The 16,921-nt window shown below is 32.9% G+C and overlaps 1 protein-coding gene across 2 annotated transcripts in view; it reads left to right on the top strand.

Annotated features, from left to right (window-relative positions):
* Positions 1-4,991, top strand: part of FYB1 (FYN binding protein 1) — an 84,371-nt gene extending 79,380 nt beyond the window's left edge. For both annotated transcript variants that reach the window (XM_025052161.1, XM_006919504.2), the window contains 3 exons: positions 1,616-1,649; positions 3,834-3,865; positions 4,628-4,991. In XM_025052161.1, coding sequence (XP_024907929.1) covers positions 1,616-1,649; positions 3,834-3,865; positions 4,628-4,650 — 89 coding nt within the window. In that variant the 3' untranslated portion in view covers positions 4,651-4,991. The remainder of the gene's footprint in view (positions 1-1,615; positions 1,650-3,833; positions 3,866-4,627) is intronic.
* The last annotated feature ends 11,930 nt before the right edge of the window (positions 4,992-16,921 follow it).

Here is a 16,921-nt window from a genome sequence, read left to right as displayed (position 1 = left end):
CAATTTGTTCTAATCACTTGTTATCTTTTTTGAGAGACACATGTAGAATTGAAATTGTAAGAGATGAGCTTATCATCTTTTAAAATTATGTTAAAATATGATGCATACCTTAATTTTTAAAGTCTGTTAACATGAAATGAATGAAAGAACTGTGATATCAAAGGCTACCCAAGGATCATATATATTAATTTTAGATGTTCTTACATTAATAATTTTTGCTACTTTTTCTTTGACAAAAAGAATGTATAAAATGGTCTAATTTTTCATACTCTGAGTAAAATATTACTTTATTGTGCTTTTATCATTTTGAAACATGCTTCATTACTTCCATGCTCCAGGAATTCAAAGATAACCTTGATTCTTTCCTTTCCAAGTATGATTCTTATAAACAGTTTTTATCTAAATATAATGAATTTCTTGATAAAATATTTTGGTGACTTTTTTTACTCTAGAATATTTCAAAAGAAAGTTCACTTTCTTACATTTTAATCTACAAATTCAGTTGTATGATCCTAACTTTTTAAAAAAATGTTTTTTCATGTAAAATCATGAAATAGCAATATGAATTCAATATATTTAAATAAGTTTATTATCATTTGTATTAATCTTTGCTTATGAGTGTCTTGTTTTATAACTTTTTACACATTTACTCTGATTTAGAACTGAAATTACATCTAGAGTTGACCAAGACCAATAGATTCATTTACTCAGTGAAAGAAGTGATTTAAAGCTTTATTAAAATAAATAAATAAATAAAAGGTTGTATTAACAGAACAGCAATGGTACTAATTTCAAGCATACAACAGTTTAGGCAGTAACACGAAACTAATAATTCCAAGGGTTAGTAATAATATTAATTAGCTGTTCGCAGACATTTTCTCAAAAAAAATAGTACACATTTTTTCTTAAGAGTATTTTGTGCTATGAAAGGCAAACATAAAGTGCTCAAAAAATTTTTTTGCTTTCTTGCATAAAACACGGTCCATTTTCTACTTAACTGGGGAATCACTAGAATTCCTGGTATGTGTTCTTCTAATAATGATTCGTTCCATGAAAGATGAAAATGCAAATATTGACACTCTGTCAAATGGCAAAAGCAGTTGAGAAAGATCTTCCACAGTTCTGAATATAAAAGAACTGTTTAGAGACCATTTAGAATGTATACTCTCCCCAAGTAGCTTCTAGATTGCCTACCTATGAACTACTTTTGTAATTGGAGAAACTATGCTTAATAAATTCTTCCTAACATTGGCCCACATGGGTTAACAACCTTGAAGAAATAGATTAAAATTTGAAAGAAACCTATGCAGCAAATTACAGGAACTTAGGGAAGAAAAAAAATTTTTTTTCATTTAAGGGGGAAAGGAGAAAAGATTGTAAATGGTGGGAAAGAGACATGGAAGAGAGAAAAGTTGAAGAGAAAAAGAAGAAAGGAAGGAGAGAAAAGTGGACGCATAAGAAAATGGGTCATATTTGAATAGAAAGATACAATTATTCAACATATTATATCATATTATATTAATTACTCAATTCTATTTCATTTTTTAAAAAAGAAGTAGCAAAGTTTTTTCAAGTCTGTACTATTAATAAAGTTTATTTCCTTTTTCTTTCATAGATGGTTATGTCCTTCGGAGTAACTTGGCGGACAAGTAAGCCCATTTTCTTCTACAGTTATCTGTAAAAAAAGAATTTTATGTTTTGCTTTGAGAAAGATTCTTAATATCGTTGAAGTAATATAATCTAGTGAACTATCATAAACAAATTTTAAAACAATATCCTATACTAATGTCAATACAATAGCACGCATAATAAAGTTTAGGTTTTCATAAAGTGTCACTCTTTTAAACAGACAAGAAGCCCTTCTCATTCATGATAATATATTTCATAGTTTTATATATTCATTAGAGACAGACATTGCAAGCATTGGAGACAGAGAGGTCAAAGTCACTAACACTTACATTAATATTTTGCATTTCATTTGCTGATTAAAGCCATTGGTTGAATTGAATTAATCAGGGACCCATTAGTGTCTACACAGTAGGTGTTAACATCTTCTGTTAATGGTTTATAGTTTGGCCCCTAATCTAGGGCTTTTCTTTATTCACACCAAGCATAGTAAAGTATTAAGTTGCCTTTTCTTGGACGCATGCCAGAAAAAAGATAGTAATCAATGATTCTTCTATTCCTATAAATAAGACATTGTCACAGTCTGGTACTAGTGTGCTATTAGAGCCCCCAAAACATTTTAAGATTCTGTTCTAAGTAAACCAGTGCAAGAACTAAACTCCATCATCAGGTTAGGTCATATACTAATACAAATATTTACAGAATTTAGCATAATAAAAAAAAAATCAAGGAGGATTCACAAAGTGTATCCATAAACAACCTGACACCAATGAGAAAGAGACATATCCATGTTAAGTACTCTGTCTGCAAACTAGCATTGAGTCAGAAGCAAAATAATCATAATACTTTCATCGTCCTCAGAGCATTAATCATGGTGGTAGGCATGCGACTTTTCAATAGGTTCTATTCTACGAAAGACACAAATATCAAGGAAAGAATGTGTGGCAAATAAAAGGACAACATCTTCATCAGTGATTATTAAGGATGATTAAGAGAGAATTTAGAAAGTGTACTCTCTAATTATTGGTTCACCACCTATTAAAGTGAATACTTCATAAATATTTATTGAATATACGATAGCAAAATCTATCCTCTTTGCATTTCTATCAGATTTCCATTAGCCAACCCTCCCTCAGTCTCAGAGAAAGGATCCAAACAGAAGACATAGGGAACTCACAGTATCTGCCATAATTGGCAGCAATTTGAAGGGCCTGGTGCTCCTTCCATGATGAAGCACAAAGAAAGCACAGGAAACAAAAGTGGATCTGATCGAAGTGACAAAGTCATCTTACATTTTTTAGACTTTGAAACTGTATTCTACATTTCAAAGCTATATTAATATTTATAACACTTTCCATTTTAATTACGTGTATAGCATTTTCTCTTTCATTAGATTATAAATTTCTCGAAATCAAAACTTGTGTCTTTCTCCCATTTATATCTCTTGGTCTCCTGGTACATAAGAGTCACTCAGTATGTATGTAGAATGGAATATTTCACAAAGTTTCAGGGCCAGGTAAAACCTAAAATGTGTAAAAATAGCCAAAACTATTATTATTAATACTTCCTATAACCACAAATATTTTTAGGATTATATAACATAAGAATCACCACACTAAACATATCTCGGCTACTTATTTTATAACTAATATTTACATAATTAAGAACATGCAAAACTGATGTGCCCATTTCCTATGTCATATAGATATTATTGTATTTCATTCAAAATCTGAAGTTCAAGTGAAAGTATAAGTCAGATATTAACAGATATAAAGAATCTGTTACAGTTTGGATTAGAGCTCCCAATGGAGTATTACGCCATGATTTCCCAGTTTGTTTAATTCAACTAACACTTCTCACCAAGCTCAGCTGTGCTCTAGGCTCACAAGTGAAAAGATGAATGAGGTATATGGTCTGTGTTCTAGAGACATGTTTGCAGTATTCTATATCTATGGTAATCAGGAATAAGTCGTAGGTTGGTTTTTGTTGTTGTTTTGAGAATGAAATAGATGGTTAGATTAAGCCGATGAAAGGAGATGTAAATGAATATGAAATTTCTTTAACTTATGAGTTCATAACACATAACTTCTCACTCTTAAATGCTTTAATTGTCATATAAAATTATATTACTAAGCTTTTAATCTAAATATGCTTAAATGTTAAGAAGATATTTTCTTTAAAATAAAAACTATTTTCTACATTTACAGTGATGGAGAAATCTATGATGACATTGCTGATGGTAAGTCTCCCTGACACCCACCACAGAGGACAGGAACAGTGAATTTACTGTTCTTACAAATATTAAAAATAGCTTGCTGGTTAATTAGAGCCTTCCAATCTGATCAGAATTTGAATCACTTGAAAATGTTAGGAAAGATAAATGCACTGGTATAATGAGAAATAATTAATTTTTGCACATGACTAGAAATCAAAAAAGAATCTCTTATTTTCTTTGAAAACAAATATGAAAATATTTGGTGAATTTTGATTGTACTATGAATCTTAATAAGAATTACTTTTATCCACAAAAAAATCTGTACTTGGCCAATAAGTTGGTACTTATTTTATAACTTGTAATACTCACTAATATTCTCTAAGCATCATGTATTTCTAAATTATAATCTAAAAAATTAATGTCAATTGACATGAGGCATAATATTAATCATGTTGCCCTTTAGTTTCCTTTTATACTTTCAGCTCAACCTCACTAAGAATGATGACCAAAAAGTACATTTAATTAAGTGCCAAATAAAATAAAATCTCTATCATTTTGATAGAGAGTAAATTTATTCAGAAATTTTGTTGGAATTGCATACTGAGCAATAAAAGTTAAATAAATATGTCGCCTTCCACATAATCTACTTTTTCATAAAGTGAGCCAATTCTACTTTTTAAAATCCTAAACCAGGAGAATATGAATCACTCATATTTCCAACCTTGGACCATTTAGAGGGTATGTGTTTTGTATAACTATATTTAAATACATATTCTTTTCTTTCAGGCTGCATCTATGACAATGACTAGCTCTCAGCTTTGATCATTCTGCTACGTTCATTTGATGCCATTATGAAGTCTGGGTTTTAGTTGGCATGTGTCATTGGGTACCATAGAAAATGAGTGCACAAAACTACTTATTATCATCTGTTATAAAATTTTGATTATCTTTATAAAGTTTTGAAATTTTGGACTTAGAAAATGATCTCTCTACTAAATTGACATTTTGGAAGACTGCATCAATGCGATGTAAGAACTATCAAGTATCCTATTTCTGCCTCAGCTACAATTACGAAGGCGCTTCTGTTAGACCATCTACAGACAACTGCCCTTTCAAAAAAAAATAATTTGAGAAGAAATGATTGTGTTGTCTAAGGAAATATAAGGAAGAACAATAAGGAAATATAAAAAAGGAAATTTTAAAACATTCCACAAGAAGAAAACTATTATTTGCATCTCTAATTGTGATTACATCTTATATTCTCTATTCAAATTATGTCTTTAAAAAGGCTGAACTGTCTTATCTCTTGCTGGCGGGTTAAATGTTTTTGAAAATTATAGTAGTAGCAGAAATTTTTTATAAAATTTATTCCTGTTAATTGTGAATATGTGTTATTTGATAAGATGTACGCATTTTGGTATGCACATTTGTGATTGACACTGTAGAAGAGCCTAAAATAAGTTTTCTTTTTGGAGATTCATATGCTAACAGTATAAATCTGTATTCTGTTTAAAGTGCTAGTGTAACTAGAGTAGAAATCAATGAGGACTACCCTAAAATTATGCAAAATGGAATTTGGACTTTAAAATCAGCCTTGTATGTCTCTTCTTCACTGCGAAGACTTTCAAAAAGGTTTTTGTTTCTGTTTTCGTTTTTCAATTACCTCTATGGAACCTTTTTTTAAACCACTTTACTGGAAAGTTGACCAGCAGAGGGAGTACAAATTAATAAACCCTAGTGTTTGTGTTAGGATGTTTCTATTCATACATTCACTTTCCCAAAGCAACCCAAAAACAAAATGTGAAGCATTTGGGTCCCAAATGCTAAGAACACTAAACACCATGATACAAAATGCAAAACCCTAATACTCAAGAATATAGCTTCTGAAGAGTGGCCCCACCGAAGTGAAATAATTTTAAATAATTGTGAAGGAACTAAAAGCTTTCATATGGGTAAGTGAGATTTCCGTTAGATGTATGGAAATTTGAAAATAGATCATCAACTTCTATTGCTCAATTTGTAGATTCTGGATGTCTGAGGACCGCCAGATTAGAATCCACTGATCTCAAAGACCCCCCAGCAATTATGAAGTACTTTGGTGTCTACTTTTGGATAGGGAAACCAGTATATGCTCAGATGATGAATTTGTTTTAATACCAGATAAAATTACATGGGCCAAAATGTTTTTTGTTTGTTTATTTGGTAACAAATATACAATATACTAAAAGTATATTTCCAGTTATATTTCCAGTTTTTCTTCCTGGTTGAGAATAGTATAAATTCGATAGAGTATCAGTTTTTAAAATTCCAAATTAGAACAAGAGACTATTTTAGAGTTTTGGTTTATACACCAAGAAACAGACACACATGCCTATAAAAGATTTATGTACTAGATAATTATCTTAATAGAAAATAAATATTTGAAATATTAATTTTAATATGCTAAATATTATTTTGTTATAGTTTTATGTATGAAATTTTGTCATGTAAGAAGGCCAACAAATAAAAAATACCTTCAGCAGATAAGTTTGCCTCTGACTTCATCAAGAAATCAAGGTCATCTGTCTTTCTCTCCCGTAACTTGATGCCACATTTATAAGAATCCTTTACTAAGTCCTTCATTACCACTTTTTGTTTCAGCCTCAGAGGATGGGGTACCTCCTATTTAAGACCAAACCTTCCATCAGTACCCTTGATACTTTGCCTTCCTATTTTGTGGTAGAAATTGAGATAACCAAGTGTAATTTCCTTCAACTTCCACCAACAACATTCAACCTTAACCCACATTCAGACACTATCCCAGATTATGTCACTCCTCAGATTCAAAGCCATGACAATTAATTCATTCTCTTTCTTTTTCCCTTTCTCTTTCACAATGTGACAAATTGAAGTATCAATTAAATCCCCTTTTCAGGTCATTACACCTCAAGTCTCTCACTTTCTCTCTCTCTCTCTCTCATACATACACACACACACACACACACACAAGCACACACCCTCCCAATTCATCTTTCCTTCCCTTCTTTTCTCTTCTTTATCTTTAACTCCTTCCAGCTTTACAAATATACTGGTCTTTCTCATTCGAAAAACAACAGGAAACTTTGCTCTGAATTCAAATACCTCTCCTACTATAGCCGATTTCTATCTTCCTTTTCTCACCCCATTGTCTTAAAATTGTGGGGTACATGTGGCAATCAGAGGAATGTGCAACATGGGGAGCTTAATTGACCAAACGCACCATCTTCTGCACTCTGAAATCCATCACCACAGTTGTGCCAATGCCAGGCTGCCCACAGACTACTCCTGTGTAGCCAATGACTAGAAATAGTAGGCCTGTTCCTGAAAAATACAGAAGCCCTCAGGTCATAGGCTTTGGTTTGAGGACTCCCCAATAGCCTTGCTAAACCTTTCTTACCCTGCATAGTATTCTGAGACACCGTTATCCAACCATTCCTCCATCGCTGTGGTCAGACTTACATTGCTCTGTGATAGCTCCCCCAGCCTTCCCCAGCTCCCTTCCTATTTCTGTATTTCTCTTAGAAATAAAAATTATTGCATGTTCACTCCATCTTGGTGTGTGCTTTCCAGAGGATCCAAACCAAACACAGTACAGCTGAGAGTTTGTTTGTAGAAATACACACATTTTCCTCCACGAATCAACTGAATCAAAATCTCTGGGGAAGGAATTTTGTTGTCATTGTTCTTAAATAGTCCTTATTGAAATCTAACCACAATGTGATAGGATTCTGCAAATAGCAAGAAGAAGAAGAAGAAGAAGAAGAAGAAGGAGAAGGAGAAGAAGAATGGAGAGGAAAACCAGTTACTGAAGAAGATTATGCTGTAGTATCCAAAGGCTCAAATGACACTTATCTATAATCTACTGTTTTCCATATTTATATTAACCCTACTGGCTACTTTTCTGGGTAAGGAATTTTTGAGTCAATTTTTAATTAACTCTAATACAAGGAAGGAGAAGGAGAAGGAGAAGGAGAAGGAGAATGGAGAGGAAAACCAGTTACTGTAGAAGATTATGCTGTAGTATCCAAAGGCTCAAATGACACTTATCTATAATCTACTGTTTTCCATATTTATATTAACCCTACTGGCTACTTTTCTGGGTAAGGAATTTTTGAGTCAATTTTTAATTAACTCTAATACAAGTTTAGTGCTTAGCCTCTAAACATCTTTATCCAACCAAATGAGAACCTTGGGAGTAAAAGCTACTCTTCACAGTTATCTCCCTTTAGGACAAAATGGCCAGCCTTTTTACCCCCACCTCGCTCGTCACCATATGTGGGCCACCCTGGGAAGGGTATGAACTTGTGCCAGATGACCGAAGCTAAGGCATACTCTGAAGGAGCAGGAAGCTCAGGGTGGTCTACAGACCAAACTCCCCTCAGCAGGGGGTTCAGCTGCACGCAGCAATTCCCTTTTTCCTAGAAGAAGGTCCGGCAGTCCACGTCCACAAACGGATTAAGAGGTAAATGAGAGGTTAGAAAAATGAGACAGACATTTTTCTATGGACACCTCTTTCTAGAAATTCTACCATAAAAATGAGAAACATGATATAAAAATGAGAAAATGAGAAACATGAGAAGCATAATATTAGTGATAGCCAGATAGAAAAATAAAGAAAATTTTTTTTTAATTTTGTTTTGAGACTCGGAAGCTAAGCAGGGCCGGACCTGGTTAGTACTTGGATGGGAGACCATCTAGGAATAACAGGTGCTGTAGAGGTTAAAAAATTTTTGTTGTTGTTGTTTTGAGAAATTTCTTGTTTTCTAAAAAAAGACTTGAGCTTATTCAAAAGTTAATGAGAATGATCTAGCTGAGAAGGAAAGATAAAAACATAAGAGGGATAATCAAAGATCTAAATTTCTCAAAAAGATAGAGGGTTGGTCAGAAATCAACTATAAATTACAATTTTTTCTTTAACAATTTATTTTTTATTACATCTGTGAAATGTTAACCATTGTTCTGGAAACATCATAAGGTCTCAAATATTACCACTTATTATTAGTATTATGACTAATTTTAATATACTTGCTGATGCTGCCTATATTGTCACAATTATGCCACATTTTTAAGGGTTCATTTCAGTGACTGTTACATAATTTCTTCTGCCTCCTGTTTAAGATTACCAACTAAGTTATGTGACCTTAAACAAGAATCTAAACTTTGCTAAGACTCAGGATCTTCATTTGTAAAATATGAAAGTACCTACTTTACAGGGTGGTATGTATTTAGGCACTTAGTGCAGCATCTGATACATATTAACTATCTTTATCATCACCTTGCTTGCTAGTTTGCTATTACACACTTTGAACATGTCAGTGCAATGGAATCCTATTGAGAGGAGCATTACGTCAACGGTGGCAAATTTACTCTTAGTCCCAGTTAATAGCCAGCTCATCATTGAGATTATATAAAAGAATTTAAGATTAAACACAACAAAAATAAAATAATAATAAATAAATTCAATATCTACATCTGAGTATTAGTTTACAGTGTGAAACATCATTTTACATTTGATATTTCCTGCGACTACACTGTAGAGAGAAATTCATCATATAAATATAGAAATAGATATAAGTATAGATATAGATACAAATACAGATACAGATACAGAAATAGATATAGAATATAGATATAACTATAGCTACAGATATAGGAAAATAGGGAGAGATGTAAACATTAAGATATATTTTGTTTACATATTAAACACATAGTAATATTTTTACAAGAAAAATATGTATATATTAATATATACTTATATAATATATATTTATTTGAATTCATACATAATTTGAATACATATATAAAGTGCATATATTAAATAAATAAATATTTATGTATATTTACATATATATACTTTCTCAGTTTTCTCGAAGGATTCAGTCTTCTATCTTTTCTCACTTTCGACAGAGACATTAGTAGAGAAGTGGTTCTTTCCTATAAGAAACACCATAGTGCCAGCATGATGATAAATGGGTAATGATATTTAGCTGTAGTGTAGGGCATAATAGATAATGTTGGGTACTGTGGCGAACAGTAGAATATAAGCTCTGTCCACAGGACTGAGTGGCTAATTACACCGGCTATTTTCTGTTTAGCCCACCAGATACCTCTCTCTAACCTTCTCCATCCTGCTCTGTGCCCCTCAAGACTAACCTTTATGACTGCCTCAAGAGGTTTCCTTGATTTACAGCTTCCAGTTTCATTTGGCAAATGAGGTGCAGTAGCAGGCAATCACAGGGACAGGAGAGTGAGGTTTGGATATTTATTCCTTCCTCTTCTTCCTTGAGGTATCATCATAAGCTAGCTGTGTTCTTCACTCAAGGTCACAGCTCTGTCAAACAGGTTTCTCCACATTGTGCTGACTCTGGGTTCCAGGTCTTCCCCTTCTCCCTACTCCTTCAAGATGGCAACTGCTACTTGAAGTTACCAGTTCCAGAGGACTGCTCTTTAGTTTGTGATTTCACGAAATACAGTCCACACATTTGTAAATGGTCTCTTTAAGTCTTTCTCAAATATCTCAATTTGAGTTTGCCATTTGTTTTAAATAAATATTTCTACTGGTTTGGGCCCTACTGGTTTGGGCCCTACTGATAATGTGACTTAACTCTGATAGATTGTGGGTCCAGCGTTGATAGATTCTGCAACTTTTTAAAGGAAGTTGGATATCAAGTTTTATGTATACAATTCCTACTTTTTTTTTAGCTGTTGATTCAATTTTTTTAATGCACTATTCGGACCAAACAAACTACCCATATTAGCTAGATTTGACCCATATGGTCGGTCTTCAACATTGGCCATTTATGATGGGAAATTAATCAGATGAAGCACAGGGTACTCTGTAGCTATCCAACTTGCCAATAATGAGGAATCTTTTTGAGTGGGTGAGTGATGGACAAAATTTATTTAGTGTCTATAATGCCAGATTCCATTTCTGTTAGTAGCACAAATACCTCTGAGAGATCTAATAGGTATACAATCATAAAAAACTAAAGCTGCTGCTCATAAATTCTTTAGTATTTGATATGTTGCAAATGCCATAGCCTGGAATTGAATAGAAATCTAAAATCAAACTGTGGTTTGGCACTTGCCTAACCAAAAATGATATTCAACAGCTAATGCAGGCTGTTCGTGGCCAGGTTCTTATTAGCAAAAAAGAGCAAAAAAATACCTTCTGTGACCACCAACGTCAGGTCTCTCATCTCAGTTTTTATAAATAGACCTTTGAAATTTTATACTTTTCAAAAGCTTTAAGTTGATAAAGAACTTTATTTAGGCATATAAACTATCTCTTCCCTTTCAAATTCATGATCGAATACATGTCATCAAATACCGAAGCCTGACTCTACATCACATTTCTAGCAGCAATATTGAAGTTTTTAAGTTAAAATGAAATTTAAGTTATTGTACTTTAACTAATATGATATGCTTGTCAGATCTTCACCCTAAATGATAAAAGTTGTGTTAAAAAAAAGCACTGAAATGCTGTTGCCACACACATGCCTCAGGAGACCAGAGTTTTCTTTCGTTCTTTTCTTTAACATGTATAGATCTAAAAGAGGTACACTACGCTGTAATGGTTACTAACTTCCAAGAACTAAATAAATGTACAGGACTAGAAAACCAAAACCACAAAGTATTCAAGGACACATAAAGGTTTATGCATTTGTCTAGAAGAGAAACAACACAAAAATCTCTCCTATTCCTAACATAGCTGTAGAAGTAGACATACCAGGAAGGTTTCTTAGACAGGGTCCCCTAGAAGCAGAGCTTGAGACTAGAATTCTTGTGTAAGGCATTTGTTGAGGGGGCTTTCCCAGGAGAAATTTGTAAGGAGTGAGGAAGAAAAATAGCGCAGGGGAAGAAGTTAGACAAAGTTGTGGATCCAAATGCACCCAGGCTCAGCCTGATTCCAGAGGAAGTCCTGGGGCAGGAATGGCTCCATTGAGTCATGCCACGCTGAGGCAAGGAGGCTGGGCTTGTATCCCCACCCACAATGCACCTCCCACCCCAGGCAGTCATTGGCTGCCAGAGGCTTTCTCATCCCTCAATCTCAATCTCCTATGCTAAGCATCTCTGAGCGACATTGCTCCTTTGGTCTGAGGGCAAATCTCTGGAGTAAGGTGCAATCACTAGCTTTAGCAGCCAAATCTTACAGCAACTGAGGGATGCCAATAAGTGAGTTACAAACGATAGAGCAGAAGTAAATTATCTGTAGAAATAGTGGTTCTCACATCCAATAGGATGTGCTATGGGTTATTTAAGAGTGTTCTTTTGCTGTTTAATTTCTATACCTCCTTGTGTTACTGATTTCTAGTTTAACTTTGCTATAGCCCAAGAACATGCTTTGTATGATTTCAGTTTTTCAAATTTGTTAAAATTTGTTTTATGGCCCAGACTGTGATCTATCTTGTTGAATATTCCATTTGTACTTAAAAATAATGGGTACACTGCTATTGTTGAGTGAATTATTCTATAAATATCAATTAGATAAAGTAGCTGAAAGTATTCTTCAGATCTTCTATAAGATCATTGATTTTCTGTTAATTTGTTCTATTGATTATTCTGAAAGAAGAGTTGAAGTCTTCAATAGTAGTGTATTTGTCTCTTTTTCCTTGCAGGTCTATCAGTTTTTGCTTCATGTTTTTATCTATCTTTCTGCCAGTACCACACTGTCTTAATTACTTGCAGCTGTTGTAGTAAGTTTTAAAATCAGGAAGTATATAATTTACTTACTTTAATATGATTATTGATATGAGAGGGCAGAAATCTCCTTTGTAGCTGTCCGTATAATAAACTTATTAACTAATCATTGTATACCTTGAACTGATATTACACTTCATATATCATATGAGAACCTTCCAATTTTATTATTCATTTTACTTCTACAATTTAAACTCACAGTACATTGTTATTGCCTTTGTTTTACATGAGAAATTACCTTTCAAAAAACATGTTATTTATTTATTTACCATTACATCTATATAATAACCATTTTTATTTACCTATATGTTAACAAATCATTCTTTATCTCTTCATGTAGATTTGAATTTTCTTCTGGTATTATTTTCCTTAAATCTGCAGAATTTCTTTTAACATTTTATTGTAGAACACAGCTGTTCATGACAAATTCATTAAATTTTTGAAATCTTAAAATGTCTTTATTTCACTTTCATTTTGAAAATTGGATTTTACCAGATATAGAATTCTAGATTATAGATATTTCTTTTCTTTTTCATTTTAAAGATGTCATTTAATTGAATTCTGGCTTACATTGTTGCTGCCCATAGTTAATTTGCTTTCTGTACTCTTCACTGATTACTTTATCTTTTTTTCTCTTTATCTTTGCTATTTAGCAGTTTGACTATTATAAGCCTGGGAATGGTTTTCTTTGTTTATCTTGCTTGTGATTTGTTCAGCTTTTTGGGTCTCTGTCTAAATAGTTTTCATCAAATTTGGAATGTTTTAGCCATTATAATCATATACTGCTTAAGGATGAGGATATATACTGAGAAATGCATTGTTAGACAATTTCATTGTTGTGACAACACCATAGACTGTACTTACACAAATCTACATGGTATAGCTTACTACATATCTAGGCTATATGACATAGCCTACTGCTCCTAGGCTACAAGCCTGTACAGCATGTTATTGTACAAAATAACATGAGATTAAATCAAACACAAGAGAAAATGATGCAATCAAGAGACACAGTAAAGGAGATGTATGAGGCTGTTCTGGTGTAACATAGCATACTGTTTTACAGCAAAATATTCGTATATAAGTAGAGCACACTCTTAAGTAACAACAAAAAGTATAGTATAGTAAATACATATAGGCCAGTAACAGTCGTTTATTATCATCATCAAGTATTATGTACCATGCATAATTCTATGTGCTATACTTTTATACAACTGGCAGTGCAGTAGGTTTGTTTACACCAGCATCACCACAAAACACGTGAGTGATGTGTTGTGCTACAACATCAAAATGGCTATGATGTCTCTAGGCAATAGGAATTTTTCAGCATTATTATTCCCTTTGGGGACCACCATAATGTATGCTGTCCGTCATTGACTGAAATGTCTTATGCAGTGCATGGCTGTATTTCTTCAAATTTTTTTTTACCCTAATCTCTCCACTTTTCTTATGACTCCTATTACACCTATTTCAGACTGTTCAATTTTTTTTTTTTTAATATGGACCACTGAGGCGCTTTTTTCTTTTTCTTCAGTTTTTTTCTTCTCTATATTTTCTATCTTCAATTGATTTATCTTCAATTTCACTAGTTCTTTTTTTTTTAGAGTTCAATATGCTATCATCTGGAGAAGTCTTACATTTGTGATATTATATTTTTTATTTCTAAAATTTTCACTTGATTCTTTTTTACAGTATGCATTTTAGTCAGAGCCTCCTTCTGTTCACTTATTGTGTCCAACTTTTCTTTAAAATCTTTGACCTTATATATAAAATGCTGCTAAGTCCAATGTCTGTGTTATCTCTGGGTCTGTTTTCATTGACTCTTTTCTCATGACGATGAATCACATTTTCCTGATTTTTCACATCTAATAATTCTTTTTTACATGCTGGACATTTAAATACTGTGTTTGACAGTTAGGATATTATTTATTATTTAATTAGTTTTGTGGATTTCCCCCCTATTCAGCTTAATCCTGTTGAAACTTGGTTTTAGGCTTTATTTGGATGCGTCTATAGTAGCCTTTATTTTAGAGCTAGTATAGCTTTTTGTCTAAGTTATGACCTCTATGGGGTCTCCATGCAACACTTTCCCTAAATTATAGCCTTTTGTGTGTCTTAAGTGAATGCTCAGAGTGTTCACCAAAGCTTCTCTACTTGCTTGTTGGACCTCAAATGTCTTTTAGGAATCTGCAACTTCTAGAATCTCCATTCAGTTCAGAGCCTCCAGGTACTGTTTTCTCCTAGGTCTCACAGAGTCTCACCCTATGGTTATGCAGCTTAAAATTCAGCTAAATAATCAAGAGGATCCATTTACAGATTTCTGGAGCCCCTACTCTGTGCAGCTCCCTCCTCTCTGATATTCTGCCCCTCAAATTTCAGTTGCCTCATTATCTCTGAACTTTAAGCTTTCTTTCCTTCATATAGTGAGACCGATGTTATCTGTTCAGTTTCCACAGTTTGTGTTGTTTTTTGAAAGGTGTCCCAGGTAAAAGCCAGAAAGAATGTGGAGTTCACCTTGTTTGTTTCTTTTATTTCATGGTCACAGTGCCACACTATCTATTGTCCAAAGCCTAAAAAAACTGCTTTTAATATATTTTGTATAGATTAATAATTGTTTTTATGTGGGAAAGTAAACCCAATGCCCATTCTTTATTACAAATAAAATCAGAAATTCTTCATTTAAAAAATCATTTCATATATAGCTCTCTGTTTCCTATCATTAACATCTGGAGTCCATGGAATGTAATTCTACTTATTTTTATTTCTACTTATTATTACTTATAGTGACTTTTTCCTATGAGTTTGATCTTTGAACACACATGCTATTATTTGTTTCATTTTAATTTGTGAAGAGCCTAAGAGCTGATGTAGTGCATACTTTTCTCCGTAAAGAATTTGTAATCTCTACAAGTAGAAGCCAGGGGGCACTACCAACCTGGGTCCACTTTGATTCACTTCTAGGCTCCTGGCCTTAATGCAGAAGTTTCATGTTCTGCTTTTGTATGTTGTGGTAGTGGCTTAGTCTTTAGATCAGGGGTACAACTGGCATTTGTCCACTATAAAGCTCTTCTTTTCCAGTTTCCATTTGCTCACTTTCCATTTGTTCCTCTAATTTTAGTGTACTGTTTTGTTTTATGTTTTTTGGCGGAAGAGTTTGGATGTTTTTTTGTTTTTAGAGAAAAATTAAACTGTTAATATTTATTATATAGGTTAACAATAGATCTGTCATTTGGTCATGAGGTTAAATCGACTTGAGTCATATAAGGTAGCCTAAGGAAAGACCAGGAATTCTGCAACACGCCCTCAAGAATTCTTTCCTCTTGGGTATACAGCTATATATTCTGTCCAGGTAAGTGGATTTAAGGAGTATATTTTTGAGTAGCCTTCACAAAATGGATACATGGCTTAAAAAGAATCTGACCCCCCCCCCCAAAACTGTATGTATGTACCATAAATAATGAAAGCACAAGATTTTAAAATATGAAAGATCAGTTAGTTCTATTCTTGTTATTAGCACTTTATCTATATCATTTTTTAAAAAGCAACAAATAATATAACCAGATATCACAACGTCAGCCACATTTGTAAAAATTGAAATTAAGATGATGTAAAATATAAATTCGTGTACATTATCCTTTACTATTATTTCTCTACTTGTATATTGTTCCTTGAGATGTTAGCTAATGATAATATAAAGCTATCTAATTAGCAAACCATTTAAAAATAAATATTCAGAATTTGAAGGTAATTTTCTATGTTTTTTAGTGATGTTAGAAGTCATGCAGTATTGAATCCACTACTTTGCCAAAAGAGACACTTCTTTTTAGAAAAAAAACAAAAAGGTACATATCAGTAGGGAATGTGGTGGCATTTTCTGCTATAGTAAAAAGTAGTGAAAAAAAATCAACAAAGAAAACAATTTGTTGACAAAACTAAAATGCAGTCACATCGGTCAACCAAGATGGAAACAAGAACAAAAAAACTAAAATTCGAAATAAAATATATTTGAACAAATAGGTATTATAGAAGGTTTGCTGAACAGTTAGATGGAAGCATAGATGCTTCTACACTTGTATTTGCTAAATTCTGTTCAGCAATGAAATATACAAATAACTACTTTTCTTTGCCATCAAAGTAAAGATGCACCAAAGAATGTGTATCTTTATCAGTTAACATCTTCCTTAATAAAAAACAATGTTTTATGAAAAATCGATGAAGCAGTTGCTATAGATAAAATATAAATATTAGGGATTTACAGAATAGAGATAGTACCATATGTAATAATTTTACATAATAAAGACTTTAAAATAGTTTAATTTTCATACACTTTGAAAAGGGAAACAGAGCGACTATGAAAATCTT

This window comes from Pteropus alecto, unplaced genomic scaffold (assembly GCF_000325575.1).
Source record: "Pteropus alecto unplaced genomic scaffold, ASM32557v1 scaffold338, whole genome shotgun sequence".
Classification (NCBI taxonomy): Eukaryota; Metazoa; Chordata; class Mammalia; order Chiroptera; family Pteropodidae; genus Pteropus; species Pteropus alecto.
This window is presented reverse-complemented; position numbering and strand designations above follow the sequence as displayed.